Here is a 19,669-nt window from a genome sequence, read left to right as displayed (position 1 = left end):
ATGATTCACATGGGCTCAGAGAGCCAAGACTTAATTTGTAAATAAGAGAAAATTTTTATCTTAACTAAAATATGAAGAAAACCTGACTTTTTCTCATAGAAACATATCAATATACAATAACTCAACTGTTTGACTTCAATGTTTTTTAAATTCAAACACTTCTTGTCTTCGAAGAGCTACTATATCCTTTCTACTTCCTAGACTATAAAGTATCTGCTACATGTACTATCTCCTATGATATGTAAAGGTAGTGTTTTCAGACAAGAAAAATGATAACATTCTCACTAAACAAATATATTTAACTGCATTCAACAAATAATTTAACAACTAAGAAGTATGTCCTTTATGAAGCAAGGATTCTGTAATGCACACATAGCACTTCTAACACATCCGGAGTTTCTGGTTCCTCCCTCAGCGATTGGGGGGGGTGCATGTTCATCGCAGACATTCATTCCTCTTAAATGCTTTCTAAGCTTAGTAAACAATGAAAGTATTATACTATTTATCAGAAACCACTAAGGACCTAATGTTAAAGAAGCAATGGTCTGCCAAGTGTCTCATTTGAAGACGTGTAATGCTGTTGTAGGAGTTAAAATCTTGGGTCTACCTGAGCGAGCAGATTAAGGACCCGCTGCAGGGAGTTCAGAGGGTTACTGATAACACAAAACATTATCTAGACATACTCAGCTTGGAAAACACAAGATAAACATGACAGAACATCTCTGTCCTCAAAGAATACCATTACCTAACATACGCCAAAAGTTAGAAATGAAAAGGAAAACAGAAAGGACATTGCCAAAGGCCAACTACTTGAAAACAAGTTTAAGAAAGTGAGGTCTGGACATGGGCAGAGCGGAGAGGCGGGCTGCATTCTCCCATAAGGTCCAGGCACTGGGAACCAGGGCGCATCTACTCCAGGAAAGAGGAGAGCGCTTAGTTCCGTGTTTTTGTTTATAACAAATCCTCACTTTCTCTGCTAGTCTTCCAGGAGCTCTGCCCCTTATCTGGAAAGGGTGACTTCCCTGGCCAGGGAGAAATAAAAGACCAGGAGCTCCAAATCGGTGTACCAGGTCCTCCAGGCGAGAGTACAGTGATACAGGGGAAAGCACTAACTGCTGGCAGATTTCCATTTGGGTTAAAGCCACTTTAAAATCTTTTAATGGAAAGAGAAACATACATTTTCTTAATTTAGTAGGTATAAGTTATTCAAATTATCACATCAAGTTGTCCCTATAATATAATTTTAACAAACAAAATTTTCCCATGGGAAGTACTTCAATATGCGTAGAATAAATTTCAACAAAATTAAAATTTCACTCCTAAGAATATGAAGTACTCTATGAATCCTGTATAGAGGCAACCCTATTTTTAGTTATCACGTTAGAACTTTATATACCACTACTTGCCACTAATGAAGATTTGAAAGGAGATAAGTAAATTTCTTAACATAAACTCAACTTCAATATAATTAACAAAGTAGCATATTTATTCACAAAAATCCTTGAGGGGAAAACTTAGTAGATTAAATAATCAGAATTCTTTCTTTTAAGGATAACACTTTTCAGAAAAATTCCCAAAGATATCACAGCCCAACCTAAGCATGGGAACGTTCCTTAGTGGTTCCTCGGTTTCCAGGGCAAGTCCCACCCACCTGGCAGGAATTTCTGCTACGGCATCTACAAGCAGCTTTCCAGGGTCTGCCTGAACGCTTCCAGTGATTGGGAGGGTGGGGTTTACTCTCCATGGTCCAGCCTGTTCTATTGCAGGTGAGCTCTGATTGTGGAAAAGTTCTTTCTGTTGAATAGAAGTCTATATTCTTTTTTTTTTTAAAGTGTATTGATTGACTTGAGAGAGACAGAGAAACATCGATTTGTCGTTCCACCCATTTATGCACCCATTGATTGATTCCTGTATGTGCCCTGACTGGGGATTGAACCCACAACCTTGGCGTATTGGTATGACGCTCTAAACTGAGCTACCCAGCTAGGGTGAAATCTATATTCTTGAAATTTCAACCCAGTGGGCATAGTTCTATCGTTTATAAGCACCTCAAATTTCAGTTCTTCTGCTCCTTAGTTGGAAGTGGCTGAGAACAGCATAGCAAGTCCCATCACTTTGCAACTTGGAGTGTGAGGAGGAGAGGGCAGGTGTGTGACAGAGCAATGGAAAAGGTGATGGAAGATAACCGAGCTTGGTTCACAGAATATTTTATGCCAGATTCAGTGACAAACATAGATATAACCCAAGACTACAAAAGATAACGTGTGTGTATGCATGTATATGTATTTGTGTTTGTATACATGTGATGCATATGAGTGTATATGTGTGATCTATGACTATGAGTATGTAAATATGTGTGTGTGTTATATGTGGGATATAAAATGATAAGCCAACTAATAGGAAAATCTTCAAACTATGTTCAATAAGGAAATGCAAACATGGGTTTTTAAAATATTATTTTAACAAAAATATAAAATACACACAGCTGCTCACCATTGCAGGAGCTGTTAACAGACTAGAGAGGATGAAGGGAATTCAATAAACTTATGTTTATATTATGGCAAAAATATGATTATTTCAAAATACCTGAATCATTAAATGTCAAGTTTATTATCTAGACATTTGCTAGCAAGTGGATGAAGAAGTTCCCAACCAGTACATCAAAATCAATCCATCATCACTCTACAGGTCTCTTTCTGCCAGTTTCTGCTGGGATTCTTAGCACGGAGGTGTGGGCCAGCAGCACTGCACCTTCCTCAGGACTCACCCTCCCAGTCCCTCTCCTCCCTGACAGCTCTGGGCTTCAGAGAACCGAAAAGTAGCAATTCCTCACAGGAAGTCTGGGCCGCCCTAAGGTGAACACAGCCCCCAATGGAAGGATGCTCAATTATTAAAGAAGAGCTACAATGTGCTCATTAGATTTCAAGACAAGAAAGAAAACAAACACAGAAAACCATTTGGGTAAATTGTCAGAATATCTAGTCAGTAGAATGCAATCTAGAATTAATCAAAATGTTATGAAATTTTATTCACCAAAAAGAATAAGACTATATTTAGATCTAACAAGGTAAAACAATAACCCTACATAAATAGTTTTAGGTATCATAAATTATAAACAATTAACTGGAAAATGAAACAACTCTTTTTCTAGGTAATACATAAACTCATTCTAAACTGTATGGCCTGGTAAAGTAAAAAATCATTAATTTTGACCCATGGACCAAACCTGACACACCACCTGATTCTGTTTGTGTCTAAAATTGCCTACGCCTGTTTTCATGCTACAACATCAGAGTTGAGAAGTTGTGACAGAGACTCTCCTGGCTCCCACAGTCTAAAACATTTATTCTCTCTGCCTTTGCAGACCTTGCCCTATATAATCAGAGATCTGAAAATAAACATTTTGGCCACATTGCTGAATCATGATGGTCTCAAACAAGAACTTTACTTGCTTTATCATGTAGGGCCTTCATTACAAACCAACAACAAAAAGGACAGAGTTAGAGAAATGAAACAATTGTTCTTCCTACTGGTTTTGTTGGTTCTTCCTACCTGTTTTCTATCCTCTTCTTCTGAATTGCTAGTGACAGCCTGGACATTTTTGCTGGTTCTGCCGAGTCGGTAACCTTCCAACTTTTCTTGATTGGACAACTTGTTCTTTGGATCTGCTGTGCTTTCTTCATCACTTCCTGGATTATTTTTCCATTCTTTCATCATTTCTAACACATTGGTAGGTCTCACCGAAGAAAGTGTATTGCCCTAATGTTAAACAATGATTTTTGGTGTTATAAACAGTCTGGAAAATTCAAAGGAGTCTTAATCTTTTAGTAATATATTCTCCCAAATTCTGTAAGTCACGTAGGAAAATTATAATGCTGAATAAATGGCAAAACTGGTGATCCCTATTGGAGCACCCTCCCTGAATGAAAGGGCATGACAGGGCAATTCCCTGGACTCAAAGGCCTCCTTATAGCCCTGTTCTTACAAAAGTAAAAGGGAAGCAGAAAGGATGAAAGAAGTTCCCCAAGGTCTGATGGGTCCCACACTAAGGGCAAGGCTATAGAATACCGAAGTGTCTAGGTAAAAACATCTAACTTCAGTTGATTAGTCAAGTTCTGTGTCCAAGAATATAGATGTTAGATTTGAAAGCTCTTAGTTAACTGGGAGATTTAGATATAAGGTGGTCAATTGATTTATAACTGATTCAGTGCATTGTTTTTATCCCAGATGTGACAATACAATACCAAAATTGACTACTTTATATTACCCACTTGTTCTCAAATATAATATTCCATTTAATGCCAAGAAATCCATGCATGCAGTCTCAAATGTTTCTGCTAGACTAGGTTTGCCTTAAATACTTTTTCTCATAACTCAGACTAGTAGAGAAAGTTTGGGTCACATTTAGATGAAAATGGAAAGTTCAGATGTAAGTACAGCTATGGAGTGAATGAATTTGGTATGTGGGTGGATTGAAGCATTAAACGTCAATGACACAGAATACCATGAGACAGGGTACTCTAAAAGCCACCATCTGAGTACACTGTTGAGGATTTGTAAAGTTTAATGTATTTGTGGTTAAAGGCAAACATTAAGTAGTAATGACTAAATGAGGATCTAGTTATGCAAGCAATTCCCTGATTCTTTTATTTTATTCTATTTTAAGAAGGTTTATATTCTTACCAATTTCATAGTACCCTACTTTTCGCTGCACTTATGCATCCTCTACCATTTACTTCCAGAATGCCCTAATCGTGCCTTCTGCCAACCCATGGCCTACATTTCTTTCAAGGCTCAATTTGAGAGCCATCTCTGTTAACTTTCAAAGATGCTGTCAACTAAAATGTAAATAAAGCATAGAAAGAGGCTAAAAGACCATAAAAGAGTTGAAATCATTTAGAATGGGACATAGTCTCAGAGCTCTCACCTGAATGAGCTCTGGTCTCCAGGGCTCTGGCAACAACTCTGCTTGATCCCTATGATCTATCTAGTCTCTATTACAACTTCCTGGCTTCTCCTTGACCTTTAACCCTAATTTTCATGTAATCACAGGGTCCAGAGTTCTGGAAGACTAGTACATACAACTTTGCCTCAACTTGACTATTTCGCTATCAGGCAGAGACAATCGAACATGTATGTCTGTAATCCCAATCCTCAATTACCTTTTCTGATTTACTCCCCATAAATTAACTCTTTGGATACTATAGTAGTTACTAATGCTGCTCACCCAACATTCCTTTCTTTGAAGCACATGGTAGAATTTTACTTCTCTACCTCTTTTGAGACATGACTATGTGACTTGTTTTGGTCAGTAGAATATGATTGGAAATGATATGTATCATTTCAGGGTGGAAACTTTAAAAGATAGCATGCAATTCATCACGTTCCTAATTCTTACCTTGGTAACTATAAAAGCACAGAAATGAGGCCTCCCTCAGCCTGGGTCCTAGAGTGGGCACAGAAATGAGGACTGTCCTCCTTCCAGACAATGTGGGGGGGGGAAGGCATCAAGAGTATGGAGATTTGGGGGTCACTTGTTACCACAGCATAATCTAATTTTTTCCATTGATTAAATTGCTGTGCATAGTTTCAACCTGCACTAGTTTTATAGTCCTGCACTATTGTGCAAAGCAAGACTTGCCTGTATTATCTTGAATCGGCCTCTCTAGCAATCTCTCAAATGCTCAGTTTACATACACATACACCCAAGAGCTTGGTGACCAACACTCTACATGCCTTAAGGAAAGTGCCTTTGTACTCAATGAAATTACCCTATTTGTCATTCCAAAGAGATGGTAGGGAAGAGCAAAGAATCTAGAATAGAAGCATTATCACCTCAAAAACAATCTACTATTTGGAAAATTTTAACTTTTTCCTTCCTATATCCATTTGTGCTCAAATGATAGTATCAATTCCAGACTTTCCCTGTTGTCTAAAGTCCAGCCAATAACTTATTAGACTCTCCCCTTCTAGCTGCCAGTAATTGCAAACGGAATCACATCAAATGCTTGGATTGACCAATGAATAAGTGGCCCAGGGTTGTGTGTCATCGGGGTTCTAGGTTCAACAGAAATTACAAATGAACCAATGAACCAAACAAAAATGGGTGGAATTGTTAGGACAGACACTGTGGATTGTATGTCATCTCACCATCAGAACACTGACCCTTGAACTCTCTTTGCTGGCTGTTTTCAGGGGGCCAGACACTGAACTCATCAACAATGAAGGAGCAAATGGCAAGAAAGCAGCAGAAACAGGTGGATAATCTGAGGCTATCCCAAGTACAAAACCAACATTTTGGTTAACTGATAGCTGAGACTATTTTATGAAAAACTGGAAATATGGACATTCATGGAGAAGCATTGGTCTGATACTAAGATTTGGATTTAATACTTTAGTAGACAGGTTCCACAAATGCAGACCCAAATGTATGTCTCCATCTAACAAAATTTGCCTTTTCAAGGACAGTGCCTATCAGTATTTTGTAAACAATAGGTATTTTTTAAAAATATATTTTATTGATTTTTTACAGAGAGGAAGGGAGAGGGATAGAGAGTTAGAAACATCGATGAGAGAGAAACATCGATCAGCTGCCTCCTGCACACCCCCTACTGGGGATGTGCCTGCAACCAAGGTACATGCCCTTCACCGGAATCAAACCTGGGACCCTTCAGTCCGCAGGCCGATGCTCTATCCAGTGAGTCAAACCAGCTAGGGCAATAGGTATTTATTAAATAAATGAATGATATGTATGAACTAGGGTAAGATGTTATATAACATAAAATTGGCAAAACTAAAAGGAAACAGTCTGGTTCTTTAGCTTATAGTCACCATTTTCTACTTTTTGTAAATAGCTAGAGCACTTCATTTTATAATCTTTCTAGGAATAATTTTTTCAATAGAAAAATGGAAGTCAATTTATTTTTTAAAAACATACAAAATCCAAATCAAAATGAGATACCAATTTTCACCTAATAGATGGATATAATTTAAATTTGCTAATACCTTGTTGGTGAGGGTGAGGGTGTGGGGACACAGGCTCTCTCATTTACTTGCTTTTTATGGAAGAGTAAATTAGTAATAATCTGTGTGCAATGCACATTCTCTGGCCAGTCAGCCCACTGTTAAGAATTTATCCTATAGATTTGCTGACAGTATATAAATATATATTTACAAGAACATTTTTGCTATTAATCCTCACCCTAGGATATGCCTTTCACTGATTTTTGACAGGGAGGAAAGAAGAGAGAGAAACATCGATGTGAAGGACATAGATTGGCTGCCTTCTGGATGCACTCTTACGAGGGATAGAACTCATAACCTAGGTTTGTACCTTGACTGGGAATCGGATCTACAACTTTTCAGGGTACAGGACGACACTCCAACCAACTGAGCCACATTGGCCAGGGCTACAAGGACATTTATTGTACCACTGTTTGTAATAGGAAAGATATGAAACAATTTAAATGATCTACTAGTATAGTCACTGGGAATTATTTACAAAATAATTGTGTATCCAGAGTTGGGGATACAATGCTGGTTTGTTTTTGTTTTTAATAAGAAAATATTTCCAAGATATATTAGATAAAAAAGAATAGTTTGCATAATATGAACCCATTGGGTAAAGTACATACACAAAATGTGCAGAATGTTTTTGAAAGAACACATAAGAGATTTAACAACAGTTATCTTTAGTAAGAGGGAATGAGGTTAATGGAAGGAGAAAGTTATTTTTTCTGTTTACCATGGTTAATTTAAACTATTTTATATGACTAATAATTAATGTAAATTACAGTAGGAAAAGAAATAATGTAAGTTGCAGATACCCACAAAGAACTGATAGCACCCAATAAAATCACGAAACATGTCCTAATGGTTCTCAATGAGGCCAAGGCAACAGCATATCAAGGTAATAACAACCACTAAAGTAAGCAATTGTATGCCACTTTAACATTTTTCAAGTCATTGATTTTTCCCCCCATGAGTATAGCAACTACATGAGTAGACAGGTAGGTGTTGATATTCCTATTCTTCAGGAGGAAACAGCCTGAGAAATTTAGTAATTTGCCATTATTCCAGAAACACATTTTCAATTGCCTGCTAAGAACTTCTAGCTAGAGGTGTTGCTGAGCCTTCAATACTGTATGGCATGTGCTTAAGTTGCTCAGAGAGTGTATCTTAAAAGTTCTCATTGCCAGAGAAAAACCTATAACTGTGATATGACAGAAGTATTAACTAAACTGATTGTGGTAATCATTTCCTAATAAATGCATTTATCAGGTCATTATGTTGTACACCTTAAATTTTACAATGTTATATGTTAACTAGAGGCCTGGTGCATGAAATTCATGCAAGGGGGCCGGGGGATTCCTCTCAGCCCAACCCGCACCCTCTCCAATCCGGGAGCCCTCAGGGGATGTCCTACTGACGGTTTAGGCCCACTCCCCGTGGTTCTCTGCTGGGCCTACCTGCTCAACGCCGTGGCAACGGGCAAGCAGGCCCTGCTGTCTGCTCTCTGCGGGGTCGCTTGCCAGCTCACCGCTGGCAGGACTGAAAGGACTGGAGAACTCCTGGGGGCAGGTCCAGCTGCACCGCCTGCCTGCCACTCCCCCAGGGGGGCTGAGGGAATTGGGCACCGCCATCTTGTAGCTATGGGCGCCGCCATCTTTGTGATGGAGTGACAGTTGATTTGCATATCCCATCTTTATTAGATAACATTACATTTCAATAATGCTGGAAAAATAAAAGCCAACTCAATATATTCCAAACTGACATTCCTCAAATTGGTGTGTGCAGGCATCTGGCTGCAAATGGAGATGTTCCGAGGGCCATCGAGGAAGGATAGTTTGCAGGGGTCAGTTTCAAGACCCTGCATTTCCAATGATCTATTCTTTTTCAAAGTCATCTGCTTGGGTGAGGATTTGCAGTAATCCTTCCCTTGCTCTTTTCTTAAGTCAGCATCTTCCAATCTTGTGAATGCACATGTATTTATTTGTGAATGACAAAAGGCCTATATCTAAACTATGTAACAAATCTCTACAAATCAAGAAGTAAAAGGTAAAACCGAATAGAAAAATGGGGGAAAGACTTGAACAGGCATTTTGCAAAAGAAGATATAAAAAAGCCAATAAGCATAAATAAAGGTGACTGATTTAATATGTAATTCACAAAATGCAGATTAAAATCACAGAGAGATGCCACTGCACGTCTACCAGGGTGTCTCAATTAAAAATACTGACAGCAACAGGCTCAGAGAAGATGCAGAGCAGAACGAGAACTCTGGCACATTGCTGGTGAGTGAGCGACAAACTTTGGAAAAGAGAACAAAGGAACTTCCAGTTGAGGAAGACAAAGGAGAAAATTCATGTAAACTCAGCTGTGATCCTGGGACTTCAGTGCCTTCCAGTAGCAACCCACTGTCAAAACAAGTGAGATATAAAGTCCTCTCTGTGTAAGCCCAGCTCTGCCTGTGATCCTGCTGAATTTCCCACAACTCCCCTACATGTCTTCCAGGTTATGGAAAAGTAGAACTGCCAATAAACTTCATATTCTCAGAATACACTTATTTTTGTTTTCTGTCTTTAAATCTTTGTCAAGTTCTTTCTATTCTGAATCCCCCTCCTTCTTACCATACCTCCAATATTAATTTCTGCTTCTTCCCATCTTTTTTAGAGCCAGATCACATATTACCTTCACTTTAAGTAGTTTTTTAATCCCCGAAGAGAATAATAGCTCTCTTCTTTAAAACCCAATTGGATATATTTTATTATATGCTATATGGCTATATGTAATATGTAGGGTATATATTTATACACACATTATATACTCATTTTATGCCTGAGTTTTTCTTTTGAACCCTGTGGAAAACCTGTGGGAAAGGCCTGTACCAGATTCCTCCTTGTGTCCTCCACATAACAGCTATTCAGTACATATTTGTTGAATTATTAAGTATATATCAATCATTGAATATTGAATAAATCCCCAAGGTTTCTGGTTCATGAGCTGCTTCTTTACATAATTTTTATAAAAACTTTTAAGCAGGGCCTCAGTAGCATATTTATGTTATGTATATATATATACACACACACACACACTAGAGGCCTGGTGCACAAAATTCATGCAGGGGTGGGGGGTCCCTCAGCCCGGCCTGTGCCCTCTAGCAATCCAGGACCCCTCAGGGGATATTGGGCCTAAACCGGCAGTCAGACATCCCTCTTGCAATCCAAAACACTGCATGCATCAGTGACCATACTTTTCATACAGGTGAAAGGCATCTTGATGTTGTATAGGCAGCTAGATTTTTTTGCCCTGATTATAAAAAGTAGTACATAACATGATCCTTCTGAGGCAGTAGTACCATTTCCCCCATCTTATGGGTGGAAAAACTGAAGCAGAGAGAAGTTAAGAATTGGCTTTGTCACACAGTTATAAGTGTCAGAATCAGGGCTGACCACAAAATGTGCAAGCCAGAGTCCACGCATGTCATCGCTGCATCATCCTGTTTTTTCAGTGTTAGAGTAGCCTTGCCAGGTTTTAATTTTTAAATCTAAGAGACTGTTCCCAATATACAGGGCAGGGTCCCTAGGCCTGGTCAGTGATCAGGGCCATCTGTGGGGCAACCAGAAGATGGGGCAATTGGGGGGGGGCTCTGCTGGCACCTACCTTGGCTGGCGGCCTGGCACTGCCCGCTGGCCGGCCCCGCCCCCCCGATCACTGCCACCAGTCGCATCCCTCTCGTGGGGCAGACGCTCAACACAGTCGTGGTCAGTGCACATCATAGTGACCAGTCGTTCTGCCGTTCGGTTGATTTGCATATTAGGATTTTATTATATAGGATAATTCAGAATTTAAGAATAACTAAGTATAGTAAAATAAAAGTTGAGTATTAACATATTTAGGATGAAAATATATAGTAGGAAAAAATATCCATCAATTAGTTAGACATCAGAAAATTTCCATTTGCTTACGTAGCATATATATGTTAAGACTAAAGGTCAAAACTAATGAGAATCCATGAATAATAATTTTAAAATCAATGAACAAGGGCCTTGTTCACACATTAGGAAAGATTATTCTAAAATTTAGACCCTCTACACCCTGAGTACATGTGCCTTTGCAAAATGCACAAAACCCTGTAATTTGTGGGAAATTACTCCAGGAGAGAGACTATTTTATTCATCTTTGTACCCCTATAGTGCCCAATGGATTAAAATAAAAGAATACCTATTAAAATCAATATAGACATTTAAATGACTCTTGTCCCATGTAAAATAAGCCATCTTGGAAGGCTTATACATTATAACAATAATTTCATTTCAAAGAACCTACAATTGGTCTCCACTATATACGTATGACTGGAAGTTAAAATTCTAGTCTGAGATTCAAGTCCCCACACAATTTTCTTTCCTCTTCTAAAAGTCTCATTTCCCACTTCTTTCCTTCAAGCATCTTATCTGCCAGTCAAATTGAATTCCTGATTTCACACTTGCTTGTCTCTTACCTCTGATCATTTGGCAATTTCTTATGTCATGTATCATTTCTCCCTTGCATTGTATCTTATACACACCTTGTTTCCCTTACTAGATTGTGAGTTCCTTATGTCAGAGATCATGTCCTGTATGTCTATAACTACATTGTATCACCTAGCACAGCACCTGGCACATGGTAGGCACCAAAAAAAATCTGTTGAAGGAATTACTGTCTGAATAATACCAATAGAGCTCAAATCTGGAAACTACATCTTGACAAGCTGTAGAAGAAAACGGTTTCCTTAATCTACAGGAGGGTTCTTAAATATAAGTAGGCATTAAAAATACCTAGGAAAGCCCTAGCTGGTTTGGCTCAGTGGATTGAGTGTCAGCCTGCGGACTGAAGGGTCCTGGGTTTGATTCCAGTCAAGGGCACATGCCTGGGTTGCAGGCTCCCTCCCGAGTAGAGGGCGTGAAGGAGGCAGCTGATCAATGATTCTCTCATCATTGATGTTTCTATCTCTCATCTCTCTCTCTCTCCCTTTCTCTTCCTCTCTGAAATCAATAAAAATATATATTCTTAAAAATAAATAAATAAAATAAAAATACCTGGGAATCTTGCTTAAAATTCTTGGTGTTAGTTGTGACCAGGGGACTTGAAGGAATACCAAGAGGCACCTGAAATCTATAATAATAAAAGCGTAATATGCTAATTAGACTGGACAGCCAAACGACCTTCCAGATGATCTTCCAGATGAAGCCACGGTGGCAGGGGCCAAGGCAGAGGCGGTTAGGGGCAATCAGGTAGGCAGGCGAGCAATTAGGGGCAATCAGGCAGGCATGCAGAGTGGTTAGGGGTGATCAGGCAGAGTGGGTATGAATGATCAGGCAGGCAGGTGAATGGTTAGGGGCGATGAGGCAGGCAGGCAGAGGGGTTAGGGGCGATGAGGCAGGCAGGCAGAGGGGTTAGGGGCAATGAGGCAGGCAGACGAGTGGTTAGGAGTGATCAGGAAGGCAGGCGAGTGGTTAGGGGCGATCAGGCAGGCAGGCAGAGTGGGTATGGGTGATCAGGCAGGCAGGCAGAGTGGTTAGAGGCGATCAGGCAGGCAAGCAGGCAAGCAGTTAGGAGCCAGCAGTCCCGGATTGTGAGAGGGGGCAAGCCGGGCTGAGGGGACACCCCCCCCCCTCCCCGTGCACAAATTTCATGCACCAGACCTCTAGTTATCTAATAAGAGGGAACACACTCCTGTACCACTGTTGAGAGTAAAGAGGACAAAGGGAAGAAGCGGATGCAGGAGGGTGACAGGCCAGTTATCATCAAGCTCTTCCTTTATAGAAAAGTCATCCCTTGGCCTTTTTCCTTACAGCTAATCTTTTGATTTTTGAAATCAGAATGACAATATGTGTTTATTTTAAGTTCCATTCACTTAAATGTACAGAGAGAAACAACGTTCCTCGGAATACTCTTGAGGTATGTTCCATACTTCAAAATGGACAATACATAAGTTAAACCCTAGAAACTTTTTATCCAATAAAGCTCTTTGAAAAAAAAAAAAGTTACTATGTGTTAGATATTGCAAAAGATAAGCTCCGGTTATAAAGCAGCAAGACACCGAGAGAACTGACAGGTTCTCTTTAGATTATTTCAAACACAGGATATGAATTACAGGAAATAAGACTTCAAGTGGTTAAGAAGAAAAGAGTGTTGCCTTTTAGAAGTTTATAAAATGCCGGAATTCTAAACTTCAGACACTGAACTCCTTAGGATAGTCCAATATAGTACACACTATCTGTCGCTTCCCCAACCACTTGGCAAAGACTACATAGGAACAAATGTTACAGAGGCTCAAAAATGGAGACTTCTGGAAAAATGACCAAAGCCAGAAATAAAGCTGTACTAATTAGAACACAAATAATTACATGGCCAAACCCGAATGTTGTGTGATGCTGAAAAGAAATAGATTCGAAGGCACACCATCTGTTTTACAGTTTTTGATTTTGCTGTACTACAAATCTACTCCGTACATTTTGCAATGATCTATTTAGCTGCTAGCTCATTTGCACAATTACTTAGGCCAGAAATATGTGTTGCACAGAATGACTTGAGAAATCAACGTAGTCATTAGAGAGGGCAGATATAACCCATTTTTGAGTGAAGACTATATTTTTAGCCCTTGGAGAAAAAAATATTCTTCAAAGAAGTGATTAGAAATTGAAGAGTGATATGGTATCTAAACTTATCTGGGCCTTCAGGTCACCATCAACCTCTCTGTTGGCCATTTCAATGGAAACTTCTCATTCTCATCTTGACCGTTCAGCAGCCTTTACCTGCGAGCTGCCTGCTCTCCCTTCTTTCTCAAACATCTTTCCCACTTAACTTTCCTGACACTGCTCTCAGAATTTCCCTCCTCCCTCTCCAGCTGCTCCTTCTCAGCCTCCATTGCTAGCTCCTCCTCTTCTAAATGATGGAGTATCTAAAAGCAGGGTGCTGGGGTCTCTTTTCCTTTCTATCCGTATTTTCTTCCCAATTTCTCTCTTCAGCCCAATAGCTTTATGTGGCATCTATATACTCCCGATTCCCACAACTATAGTTTCAGATCAGACTTTTCCAGCTCCAGACTCAGGTATTCAATTATATTTGATCTATCTATGTGGATACCACACAGGCATCTCAAATAGAGCATATCTAATGTGGAACTCCTGAGTCACCACCCTTCCCCCAGACCCAAAAGACAAAACAAAACAAAACAAAACAAAAACACCTGTTTTTCTTACAAGCTTCCACATCTCAGTTGGTGGCACTACTGTCCAACCAACTGTTAACGTAAAATCTAGGAGTCATCCTTGAATCCTCCCTTCTGCTCATCTCTCATCTAATCCATCACTAAATCCTGTCAATGTACCTAAAAAATAGATATCACATTCATTTCTCTTCAACTCTATTGCTACCGTCCTGTTCTAAGCCACCATCATCTCTCAACAATAAATACTACTGCAACGTGGGCATGTCACATATTTCCAGTACCTGTCAGAGTAACAGATGTAAAATAATGTTCTTCATAGATGATTACTGCTCAGCAATATTCCTATACGTCTTGACAAATCTCCAGCCTCAGTTCCCAGACATTTTCGGAGATACCTCCAGACTAATTCATTTACTGAACCACTGGCTCGCTCAGCAATTATTTGAGTACTGTATTAATGGGTACTACGTTCAATTGCACATTCTGCAGTGTCTTAAAGGTGACGGAAGTTTGTTGCCTGCTCATAGAAAAAGGTCTGGAGGGGGGCAGTCATGGGCTGGAATGGCAGCTCTGTGAGCTGCGAGCCCTGGTTCCTTGCATCGTGTTGCTCTGCCATCCTCAGTTTATGGACTCCACTCCGATATGGCTACTCAAACTCCAGCCATCACATCTGTATTCCAGTCTCCAGGAAAGAAGACAGGCATGAGGAATGCCATAGCCCCTCCATTTAAGGACACTTCCCAGAAACTGCACTACTTCCACTCAGATCTCATTGACCATCACAACAACTAGCAAAGACGGGATCACCAGCAAAGAACACCAGACAGCAATGTTTCCAGCTAAAAGTCAGGATCTTCGTTACCATAGCAGACAGGGAGAATAAATATTGAGAGCTAAGAGGCGGCCTCTTCCACAGTTCCTAGAGTAACCAGGTAATGTTCTGGGTTCAGGGACACAAAGATCAGTTAAGACACAGGGTCAAGGAATTCAGTCTAATGGGGAAAAAATATGTAAATGAGTGATTGCTCAAGATTGCAAGCTAGGCAACAGCCACTGTTAGGAGACATTGGCTTTTCTGAGTCCCCAAAGATTCTTTGAAGAGAAGTGGGTGGTTCCAGTGCTTTACAGACTATACAGACTCTTCAATGTTCCACAGCTTTAATAATGGACACTTCTCAGCTCTGCCCTACTGGACTTGATATCTTCATGGCATGAAGTAAAGCAAAGTTCATTTAAACCTCTAACAGCCGTGGTAGTAGTTTTAGCAGTTTGAAAATACCCATTTCAGAAATGTGTCAAGACTCAATTTTTTTAACTAATCAGAAGATGAGACAAATTGACTATTTTTTTAGAAAAATGGTATATAAGCTACAAGGTCAAAGAAAAGAAATAAGCAATGGAAGACTGTCCAAAAGAAAGAAGCACTCCTGTGACTTACTGTTATCCACTGGTTGTCCAGCAGCTCCTTAGCTGTGATTCTGTGAGCAGGGTCTACTTTCATAAGTTGTTTCAAAACACTTTTAGCTGCAAATAAAGGAAACTTCTGAATATCTTATTATCTTAACTACAATTAGTAACAATTTCCAATTGATTCAGAATTAGGTCTGTAGGACATAAAGGAAAGATGCCGATTATAAAACGAATATCATCAGTATAAATGGCCAAGAAATAAAGTGTAAGGCCTATAGTGAGGTTTTATTACATAGAGTATCTGGTTTATATTCTATAGTAAAAACTAACTAGATAATCAGCAAATTTCCTCCTGGATTTTCACTCAGTATATTCTGTTTTGATTGGAAGTTTTGACTGTAACAATCACAGTGAAGATACCACTATTTCCACAAGTAAATAGTGTTATTTCTACAAATAAATTTAAAGAGTAAACAGAGAGTTAAAGTATCTGAATTACTAGCAAACTTTCTTATGTTACATATATTTGCTTTAGTAAACAATAACAAATCTATATTACCACAATCACTTATGGAATCCCACACTGGATCACTGAAACGCAGTTCTCCCTTTCTTATTAACTCAAAAAGCTTCTCTTCTGAGCTTGCAAAAAAGGGTGGTTCTCCGCATAACCTACAACAAAGGCAATCATTTTCTTTAGGTTTTTAAAAACCAAAATAAGGCTATTAAAAATTAAGTTTCCACAGGACTTGGGAGTAATGGTGCTTCATATTTAAGTAAAGGACAGGAAGCAGGATAGAACTGAAGACACTGAAACTGTTAAAAGATTTTGCTTACCTTGGTTTAGTCATCAATTCAAATGAAGACCACACTTGAATCCTATACAATTTCATTAACCAAGGTCACCCCCATAAATACAATAAAAATTAAAGATTTTAGAAAGGGAGACTGCAGCCAAGAAATCAAGAGAAGACTGAGACTTGAAAGAGCAGAAGTGTAAGAATGAGGGAAGGTCCTCAAGAGCAAAGATGTGTCATTAGAGACCAAGGCTAAGCTCATCCACACCCTCGTGCTCCCAACGATACGCATGGATGTGAAAGCTGGACCGTGGAGAAGGCTGAGAGGGAAAAAACGGATTCATCTGAAATATGTTGGACAAAATCTCTATGTACTCTGGACTGCCAGAAAGGTGAGCAAATGGGTCTTAGAGCAAATTAAGCCTAATACAAAAATGACAAAACTGAAGCTGTTCTACGTGGGACACAGTAAGAGAAGACGGGGTCATTGGAAAAGACAACAATGCTTGGAAAAACTGAAGGCAGCAGGAAAAGAGGAAAAGCAAAGATGAAATGGCATGAGTCTGCAGGAGCTGAGCAGGGTTGGTGAGGACAGGTCACTGTGGACACACTCATTCAAAGGGCCTCCGAGAGTCGGAGCCAACTCAGTGGCATGCAGTATACCCACAGGAAGAGGTGGGTACCTCTCTGGATGCAGAAATGGAAGCAAAGGGGTTTTGCGAGGTCAGTGCCGGGCTCCTGTATACACTGGAACCTCCAGATCTGCAAATGACCCAAAGCTCTTCCAGGAGGGGGAACACTAAGCTTAAATGGGGTTATAATACAGGAAGGTGTGTACACAGCAATAGTTGCAGACAATGGAGGAGACACACTCTATTGTGAGCAAGAACAATGCAATGCCTAAAGCACATAATCCAAACTAAACTTATGGAAAAATATAATGAATTAGCAGAGTCTAATACGCATCATCAGAGTCTAAGTGACCATGTAAGAGTTTAATCCATGGTAAACTACTGTACACATGTCAGTAAGACTAAACCAGGAATAACCCTGGGAATGTCTACAGGCTCTGGGTCAAAGCTAAAAAAAAAAAAAATCCATTAAAATGATCACACTCTTCCAAAATAGTACACAAAATGAAGAAGGTCTGGATGAGAAAAATCAGATGATGATGATTTCACCCTTTGGTCTGAAAGGTGAAAGCTGAGTATTTATATAACGACCAACATCAGTACCACCGTGAGCAGGATGTATGAACAGGAGCTTGTTTGCACATTCTAGAACAGCGGTTCTCAACCTGTGGGTCGAGACCCCTTTGGGGGTCAAACAACCCTTTCACAGGGGTCGCCTAAGACCATTGGAAAACACATATATAATTACATACTGTTTTTGTGATTAATCACTATGCTTTAATTATGTTCAATTTGTAACAATGAAAATACATCCTGCATATCAAATATTTACATTACGATTCGTAACAGTAGCAAAATTACAGTTATGAAGTAGCAATGAAAATAATTTTATGGTTTGGGGTCACCACAACATGAGGAACTGTATTAAAGGGTCGGGGCATTAGGAAGGTTGAGAACCACTCTTCTAGAACATAGAACTGTGAGTCATTACAATCTTTTCAAAGGAAAAATTGTGCTATACTTCACAAAGCGCATGGCAAGCCTGTGCTTCAATAGACAATCCAGTCCCAAACTACAAAAACATGCTTAAAAGTTGAGTTTGCCTCTTCATCGTCCATTCTCAACAAATGTTAGCCACGCTCATTACTGTCCACCCCGACGTTGGAGAGCAGCGCTGTGTACAATGACCGGGTTTTCCCAGCGACAACCGGACAGAAGGTGGACCTGGACTCATCACAGAGGCCACTCTGTGTGTCTATTCTTCACCTCTCGAGATTGCATAGTTTGCATTTACTGCTGAAAGGATAAAAGGGCGCAATTCTATATACTTCCCAAATGCTGGCCTATTATGGTGAATCCTAACCTGAGGATATTTTTTCCATTGATTTTTAGAGTAAAAGGGAAGGAGAGAGAGCAAGAGACAGAGAGACAGAAAGACAGAGAGAGACAGAGACATACATTGACGTGAGAGAGACACACTGATTGGTTGCCTCTGCATGAGCCCTAACCAGGGCTGGAGATTAAACTTGCAACCCAGGTATGTGCCCTTGCCATGGAAACTATGACCCTTCAGTGAGCAGGCCGGTGCTCTAACCACTTAGCTACACCAGCCAGGCGCTGGTCTATTATGTATTTAAGTATAATGATCTCTAAGCCTCTCAAAAGTTACATTTCTATGGATTTTTTTTCTTTAAGTTCTTTAAAAGTCTTTTCCATGAACATTTTCTGAATAAGTATAATTTGATAAATGTTTTGCATGAAAATAAGAAAAAAAAAACTTGTTTTCATCTTAGTTTATCAAGCTAGGATGGACAATATTGGCTTTTCATTTCCCAACAGGTTCTTGTTAAGAAATAGATAGGTATTTACCAAATTGCTCCACAAACTCTTATTTTAATACTTTTTTTACTGCTTTAGCTCATCCTGACCCTCCTCTCTCTCTGATTTTACTTACCTATTATTTATTTTTAAAATGCAATTTTTAAAGAGCCAGAAAAATGGTCTTATGGACAATTACTATCTGTTGTAACAAGCATAGGCCAGCAGAGCCCAGCTCATTGAGTCTGCTAATAACCAGGGACATGCACATTTACCAATTCCTTAGCTGCTCCCGCACTGCCTGGCTGGCATGCAACTATAGCTTAAGGGCTACGTTTCTAAAATTCCACTTTTTTCCATCCTTTCCAATTTTACTTACACAAGAATGTATCTAATGGTTGGTCAATCAGCAGCATGTGAAATTTTATGATAGCAATTTTCTGCACATCCAGAAAAGGAAATCCAAGCCATGAAAAATGCCTCTCAAAGCTTCCCTATTATTTTCTGTGGCATTCACAGGAATCAAAGCAGCAGCGGATACACACATAAAGAATATTTATGTTAATTTCACCTTGAAGAAGTATGTTATCATTGTCCAATTAAGTAGAAATAAATCAGCAGTAACTGACAAACAAGAAAATAACCCCCTGGAGAAGGTAATATGTCTGTGCCTGGGTGAGGAAATTATCTATGAGACCACTGGGCTCAGGCAGGTTAATGAATAGGCACTGATTAGCTAGGTAAGAGTCTACTGTAAAGCAAACAGGTGTCCTTTGTGGTGAGATGCAGCCATGGTCTGA

General features: G+C 39.5%; 1 protein-coding gene across 18 annotated transcripts in view; it reads right to left on the bottom strand.

Annotated features, from left to right (window-relative positions):
* STK33 (serine/threonine kinase 33) overlaps positions 1 to 19,669 on the bottom strand; it is a 145,085-nt gene that overhangs the window by 19,787 nt on the left and 105,629 nt on the right. For 17 of the 18 annotated variants that reach the window (XM_070425367.1, XM_070425368.1, XM_070425366.1 and 14 more), the window contains 3 exons: positions 16,182 to 16,294; positions 15,651 to 15,736; positions 3,553 to 3,759 (listed from right to left, as the gene is read on the bottom strand). In XM_070425367.1, coding sequence (XP_070281468.1) covers positions 3,553 to 3,759; positions 15,651 to 15,736; positions 16,182 to 16,294 — 406 coding nt within the window. The remainder of the gene's footprint in view (positions 1 to 3,552; positions 3,760 to 15,650; positions 15,737 to 16,181; positions 16,295 to 19,669) is intronic. The other variant, XM_070425365.1, reaches the window with a different exon arrangement.

The sequence above is a fragment of the Myotis yumanensis genome, unplaced genomic scaffold (genome assembly GCF_028538775.1).
Source record: "Myotis yumanensis isolate MYYU_CA2020_CCGP unplaced genomic scaffold, mMyoYum1.0.hap1 SCAF_10, whole genome shotgun sequence".
NCBI lineage: Eukaryota > Metazoa > Chordata > Mammalia > Chiroptera > Vespertilionidae > Myotis > Myotis yumanensis.
This window is presented reverse-complemented; position numbering and strand designations above follow the sequence as displayed.